This window comes from Elephantulus edwardii, unplaced genomic scaffold (assembly GCF_000299155.1).
Source record: "Elephantulus edwardii isolate Elephantulus edwardi_28Jun2011 unplaced genomic scaffold, EleEdw1.0 scaffold00241, whole genome shotgun sequence".
In the NCBI taxonomy this organism is placed as follows: Eukaryota; Metazoa; Chordata; class Mammalia; order Macroscelidea; family Macroscelididae; genus Elephantulus; species Elephantulus edwardii.
The window spans coordinates 60,043-67,805 of NW_006399991.1; the positions used below are offsets into that span (position 1 = coordinate 60,043).

General features: G+C 41.1%; 1 protein-coding gene across 2 annotated transcripts in view; it reads right to left on the bottom strand.

Moving 5' to 3' along the window:
- Positions 1–5,173: 5,173 nt before the first annotated feature.
- The window catches only part of ZNF2 (zinc finger protein 2), an 8,261-nt gene continuing 5,671 nt past the window's right edge, over positions 5,174–7,763 (bottom strand). The window contains exons 3-4 of one of the 2 annotated variants that reach the window (XM_006898926.1): positions 6,811–6,924; positions 5,174–6,180 (exon numbers count right to left, since the gene is read on the bottom strand). In XM_006898926.1, coding sequence (XP_006898988.1) covers positions 5,174–6,180; positions 6,811–6,924 — 1,121 coding nt within the window. The remainder of the gene's footprint in view (positions 6,181–6,810; positions 6,925–7,763) is intronic. The other variant, XM_006898927.1, reaches the window with a different exon arrangement.

Genomic DNA, 7,763 nt, shown 5'->3' on the forward strand with positions numbered 1-7,763 from the left:
TAATTTTAAACCATGCAGTATCTGTTTGAAAGACCACCTCCTTTTGATCTGTACTCAAATCTACAGAAGCATAATTAAGTATTCTGGAAGTATCATTCTTCAAAATGCTATCTATAATGTTATGCATTATCAAGAAAATAACCCTTTCTAAAGAGAATAATTATGCAGATCAAATGTCAAGAAATCAAAGGGAAAACTATCAAATGTACACATCCACTCTGCTTCAGTACAATTATTGCTATACTTAAGTCTGTTACAATTCAGAATTTGTTTTCATCTCAAATTGCTGTCTAAATTGTCTAGTGGCGCTCTGGTGGCATAGCTGTAGGAAGCTGTGCTGCTAATCCAAAGGCTGAGACTCTCTGGCTGTTCAACTCCACCAGTATTGCCTCAGCAAACAGGCAATTTTCTCTCACACAATTTATAGCCTCAGAAAGCTATGGAGATTCAACCTTACATCAGTTCTAACTTGACAACCAATTGATAACTACAAAATACAAAGATACCATAGTGAATGGCTTTAAAAATCCATGATGTTATGTGCCATGAGTCACCTGAGAGTCAGTGATCCCACATACAACAGCTCTGACCCTGCTGTATCTTGTGCCAATTTCATCCCCTTTACCCCAGTCACCGAGTCAATCCATCTCACCCAGGGTCTTCCTCTCTTGTGCTATCCCTCCACTGTTTCAAGCATGATGTCCCTCTCCAAGAACTGTCCATCCTTTTTGGCAACATACCCCAAGTATGTCAGACAGCTTCAAAACCCTTGCCTCCCGGGAGCAGCCTGGTTTAACCCTCTCCAGGATGGACCTGCTCTCTTAGCAGTCCATGGTATATTCAATACTCTTCTCCAGTATAATTCGAAAGCATCGATTCTTCTTCTAGCATCCTTAGTCACTCACTGTCCAGCTCTCCGATACATAGCAAGTAAGGGCAAAGACTAAGCCTGGATCAGGCACACTGTAGTCTCTAGACTGACATCGTTGCTCTTTAGTACTCTGGAGAAATCCCTGATGGCAGACTTTTCCAAGGCAACTCATCTTCTGATTTCCTGGCTGCTGATGCCAAGAGTATTGATTGTGGAGCCAAGCAAGCTGAATCTGTTAACAATCTCAAATCTCTTTTCCGTCTATCATGCTGCTGCTGACTCTCCCAGTGATAAAAATCTGTCTTCTTGATGTTGACCTTGAGGTACAGCAATATTGAGGACTGTAGTCTCTGACCTTCTGCAGCAAATGCCTCAGGTCCTCCAAAACCACAAACTTACGGTGTCAACTCCAGCAGAAGACCCCATCAGTTATTGAAGAAAGTCCTTGTTTCCATCAGATTTGTAGATCCACTATTCTCCGGAGACTTTCATGCAATCTAGCCTCTCTGGCTTCAAAGAGCTTCATAGTAGAGGCATATGGGTGAAAAAGACCCACTTCATTCCTTTGGGTTATTTCTTTGCTGAGGGCCCCTTCTCAGTTTGCTTTCCTCCTCTTTTCTGTCTAGTGATGTAAAAGGCATTTTCTCTCTAGAGAAAAGGTGTTACAAGTCACATCCTAAACAAACTCCACCTAGAGGTCATGATGCCATTAGGAGTACAGCGTTCTACCTTTAATCCTTCTACAACTATTTGGTTTATCAGATCACTGGGATTATTACACATCTTCTATATTAGGTCATTATATACATGCATTTTGAGGGGACATAATTCAATCCATGACACAGTGATAGGAGTAGGTTTTAGGGTAACATTTCACCCTATTTTTAACAATATTCAGAACTCTGAGACACCGCCAGTCTAAAGTTTGCCTAAAATTCCTTGTATACCTTATTATTTTATAAATATTATCTGGTATTAGCTACTGATAAACTGAATTTAGCTTGTATTTGACCTCAAGTTTCTTAAAAACTTCATACATGGAAAACATTCTTCCCTGCTCATCTCTTACATGAACAAGCATTAATTAGGTTGGTAAAGGGTAGGAGAGGTGTGTGTTTGCCAATTCAGCTTCAGGAGTCCAGCTTCAACATGCAGAAATGAGTCTTGGTCCACTGATACACACACAGGACAAGCTAGGTTCCAGATGGCCTGTCAGAATCAAGTCTTCTCCAGGACTTTAGGTTAAAGTAGCAATGGAATGCAGTCACCTAAAGACAAGGCTATCCAATGCCTGACCTCTAGTAAAATAAAAATATGGGGCTGGACTAGGGATTCAGACGTTTTGGGCATCAACACTGTTAAGCTGATGTTAAAATATTTTTATCCAATGACAAGTTACTTTAGATCTTGAATAAGGCACTGATGGACAGGAATAGGTGATTTGGAAAGATTGGCTAAATCGTAATATTGAAAACACAACCATGTCAGATGTTACTGGGGTTCACCAAATATTTAAGTGTTTGTTTACTTTCGAAGTATCTGGTTGCTGGTATATGGCCCGAGATGTGGCTGGAAGTGATCAAAGTCTGACCCTTAGGAATAACACACAAATCCTCCAACTTTTCCTTTCATAATGACCTTTTAGGTCACAAGTTGTAAATTATGAGTGGAGTTAAGTCTGACCAAGACTTTATGGAAGCAGTAGTTTCCGTTATTACCACTAAGCATACCATCTTCAACATAGGGAGACCTCACATTACAAAGTGACTACAAGGGCAGTTGCTATGTGCCATCGAGTTGCTTGCGACTCATAGTGACCCTATGTACAACAGCCCTAAACTCTGCTCTATCCTGTGCCAATCGCACTGTCTCTGACACTCTAATCCAGATTATCCCAGTCACTGAATCAATCCACCTCACAAAGGGCCTTCCCCTCCTGCACTGTCCCTCCACCCTCCCAAACATGATGGCCTTCTCCAAGGACCGGTCTCTCCTCACATGTCCAAAGTATGTTAGATGGAGCCTCAGAATCCTTGCCTCCAAGGAGCCACCCAGTTTAACCCTTTCCAGGACAAATCTGTTTGTTTTCCTAGCAGTCCATGGTATTCTCAATACTCTTCTCCAGCACCACAACTCAAAGGCATCAATTCTCCTATCCTACTTGGTCATTGTCCAACTCTCTGATGCATAACAAGTGATTGCGAAGACCATGGCCTGTATCAGATGCACCTTAGTCTCTGAGATGCACCTTAGTCTCCAGAGAGACACAGTATGAGCCTAGGGAAAGAAAATTATGGGCTAGGCTGGGACAAATCAGAGAAAGGAAATGTATACAAGAAATGTTTTGAATAGAGAACTTGCTAAATAGAAAACTCATTGGTTCTGATAAATATTTATTAAGCACCTATTATATGTAAGGCACTGTATAGGATACAAAGAAATGTAAGTCACCCCTCTGAGTTTACAATCTAGTGGTGGAGATAACATATGTACGCAGATTTTTTTTTTCAGATTATTTTTTTTGAAAAATCAGACAAAAAGACACTTTACAGCATGATGATGAAAAGGTTATAGACTGAAATTAGGCTTGTATTCAAAATTCAGTTACCCATTTTAACAGCTGTGTCACTTTGGGCACGTTATTTAACTTCTCTAAATATCAGTTACATCATATATAAAACAAAGAACAAAAAGTTCAAGCCAGCTGCTATCTAGTCGATTCCAACTCTGGAGGCCCCATGTACTGCAAAACAGAAATGTTCTCCACAAGGTTTAAAGGCAAGTCACCTAAAGGCCTTTCTCCTGAGGCGCCTGTGGATGGGTTTGAACTGCCAACCTTTGAAGTAGCTGAGCACTCAACCACTGGCAGCACTGAGGAACTTCCTTGGTAGTTTCTCTACTACCATGAAACAGATACTGAGTCTTGGCAAGCTGCAGACAGAGCAGGCCTGCCTGCAGGCTTCCCTAGGCTAGACGTCTGTACAAAAGCAGACGGCTTCATCTTTGCACTGCAGAGTTGCTAGTGGGTTCAAACCACTGTGCCACCAGTGTTTCTGGAGGAGAGTCCAAAACCCTGAACATAAAAGCAAATTCCAACTGACAGCAAACCTCTATCTGGTTTTTGAGGCTGTAAGCCATTACAGGATCATCTTTCTCCCATGAACTGGCTGGCAGGTTTGAACTGCTGATCCAACATGTCACACAGTATGCCACCAAGCAAGCTTGAGGATAATGATAACTCACTGCTGCCCATACAGTTGACTCATACCTGACCCTCTACTAGATTTCCGAGGCTGTAAATCACAACAGAAGGTTGTCTGTCTCTTTCTCACAGAAATGCTGGTGGATCTGAACCACCTGAGACACAGTCTTTCTTTGGATCAGCAGTGCAACTTGCTGCAGATTGTAACACCACAACTCCCTCAGGATAGTCACTGTTGTCATATACTGTGGAGTCAGAACCAACTCCAGGTTTTCAGCAGCAGAATTAGCACACAGCAGACTGCTCATCTTTCTCCTGTGGGGCAGCTGGTGGATTCATACTGCCTGTCTGTCTTCAGGTTGGCAGTGCAGCTCCTTACCACCAAGTCACTGGAGCTTCAAGACAGAAACAGTACATATTTCATAGGTTTGTTAAGAAAATTAAAGAATCTCTTTTTTACAAAACTTTAGGCTGAGCACTTATTCCTTAACAACACTCAGTAAGTGCTATTATTATACTAGTTGTTCACTTAAAGAGGTCAGTGTCCTAAGAGTTTTAAGAGAAATGGACTAGGAGCTATACGACAACTGTGCTGTAAGCAGCAGTGCAGTTCTCCTATCATTTTGCCTTTTCTTTCCTGTTACAGCCTCTGGTTTTTTAAAGTACAGTGACACCTGGGACCCAAGTCCTCCTGTTTAGAAAAAAAGTATGTCTGAGTATCTCCTCCTGACATTTATCCTGCTGTCTGAAAACCTCTCCAAAATGTTGGCTTTTTAGAGTCATATCCTAATTTCAGGATTCCTACATCAGTTCTATAATGCAGTAGATTCACCAAGGCAGAAAAAGGAAATACAGTATTTTTTCACATATAATGTGCCTCTGATAGTCTTCTGAAACTATACAACTCCTTTGTGTCTCAGTTTCCTATATGTGCCATATGTGTTATTATGTATGTGCATATTTGTGTGGGAACATGACATACACAAAAATACTGTAGCAGCCAGACTGGGTGGAATAATCATATGATGAGTTTAAGATAGGCAAGACATACGGCTAATTTAATGGCAATTCTTTTTTTCTGACTAAAGCTTTTACCCTACTCAGTCTATTCCCTGTCTGGCATAACGTCGCTGATGCTGAATAACTGAAGACTTAGAACTGAAGACCTTCCCACATACGCCACACTCATAAGGCTTCTCTCCAGTGTGCACCCTCATGTGTCGAGTAAGGCGACATCGCTGGCTGAAGGCTTTTCCACACTCATTGCACTCATACGGCTTCTCTCCGGTGTGGATTTTCTGATGCTGAGTAAGGGGTGAGCGGTCAAAAAAAGCTTTCCCACACTCACTACAGTGATAGCGAGGCTCTTCAGTGTGAGATTTCTGATGCCTATTTAGAGATGAGATGCCATAGAAAGCTTTCCCACACTCACTGCACTCGTAAGGCTTCCTGCCAGTATGAGTGAGCATATGTCGAGTAAGGATACTTTTCTGGCTGAAGGATTTCCCACACTGATTACATTCATATGGACTTTCTCCAGTATGAATTCTATGATGACGAGTAAGGGATGAACGATCAAAGAAAGCTTTTCCACAGTCACTGCATTTAAAGGGCTTCTCTCCAGTATGGATTCGCTGGTGTACAGTTAGGGACGACCGGTCGAAGAATGCCTTCCTGCATACGTTGCACTCATAGGGGCTCTCCCCCGTGTGAGTCATACGGTGTCGACTGAGGCTGCTCCTGTGACTGAAGACCTTCCCGCACTCGTGACACTTGAAGGGCTTCTCTCCAGTGTGAGTCCTCCGGTGGCGGATGAGGGATGAGTGGTCAAAAAAGGTCTTTCCACAGTCATAGCATACGTGGTCTCTCTCTTTAATTAGAATTTCTCGGGGTGAAACTGACCCCAGCTGGAAATTTTTCTCTTGGGAAAAAGATGTCTTGTATTTATCCATTGCAGGGGTTTCTTCCTCTGTTTCGAACATATCTTCTGTTAGAAGAACTTCAAATATAGGAGACTGAAGATCTCTATTTCCAAACGTTTCACTCAGTGTTCCTTCAGAGATTTCTTCTTCTGAAGCGTCTTCAATCTCACGCTTAATCTCCAAATCTAGAACAAAGAGGAAACACAGATACAATCTCTTTTCTTGGCTACAAAAAGGAAACTATTATATTAGAATGAGATATTATGATAAGTCTCATAGTAATGTCTGGGCACTGGATTGTTGCACTAAAGAATGGTTTTACAGTATAGAGACAGACTGTGACTTAAAAACACATAAGTCCAGGGAGATAACTGACAGTGGAGACTTCAGAAAATAGTATATACACTAGAGGCACAGCAAGGATAACCAGGAGAATGTGGTATATGGAAATCACGGTGATAAACTGAATGTAACACCTTGACATGACAGACTGGAGAAGAGAAACATTTGGTAAAGAGAGACAAATAATACTTTAATGTGTAAGGGGGAAAAAAAATGAAAACTGGTGAATGATATAAAATAAACAAGAACTCTCCATGGTTTAGGGCATGGATGTATCAGACTGCTAAATGAAAGTTCAGAGGTTTGAATACACCAGTTAGGGGGCAGTTTCCACCCACAAAGATTTATGGCATTGAAAATCTGTCTAGATGGCAATCAGTATTTCAATCAGAGCAGAAGAAGGTACCTCCCCACCTCCACCCCTACCCCCCCAAAAAAACAGATTCTGCCCTGGCCTATTCACATTCGATTACCTAGTGAGACATTCTCTGGAAACTCTCTCTCTTCAGGTCCACAAGGGTCAACTATCCAGGCCTCTTCATCCCTCTTCAACTGAAAAATTGTGTCAGGTTGAGGAACTGGAAGTCCTGCTCATGAAAAAACAAACAAGTCATGGTGTCAGTATGTGATAAAAGTACACAACTGCACCAAAGCTTAATCCAAGACTTAACCTTTCAGAGAGAAAACTCCCTACAGAGTTCGCTATCAACACACAGACTGTCATTCAGGTACATGAGGAATGTAGAGTAACTTGTAGGGATGTCTGACTAGAGGCCAAGATTGAGGCTCCAGAATATGAGAACTTCAGCCCCAGAAGTAATCAGCATGTAGTCAGAAAGCTAGCACCATTCCCCTAATGTTATTCATGTGCTTATTCTTCTCCTTGAAGGGAACACGAAGTTCCCAGCATAGCACTGGGAGTACTGAGGGAAAAGGGTTCTTGGATTAGGGAAGGAGATAAAAAGATGATCTTAAGCAAAAATGATGTGTAAAGAAAAAGCACATTTCTTTTTACTTGTTCACCCTTTATCATTATGTTTTCATTTAAACATGTAAGTCGTGCTTGTTGTAGGAAAAATTAGGTTATGTGTTAAGTAAAAAGAAAATCACCTTTCAAGCTTTTCCCCCCTTAGATCTTATTCATTCTGGTACCAAAAGATGCTTGTAAGTATATTCTGTTAAATATTAGATAATGAAATAAATGCTGAGGTTTAAACTCAATTTTTAATAATAATAAATAAATCTTTTCTTTCAATTAATATATATTTCACCATTTTAATGGCCACATGATACTACACTGTAAATGATTTAACCAACAATCAATGTAATTCATCACATTAACAAAGCAAAGAACAAGAACCACATGATCCTATCAATTGATGCAGAAAAGGCCTTTGACAAAATCCAACACCCTTTCCTGATTAAA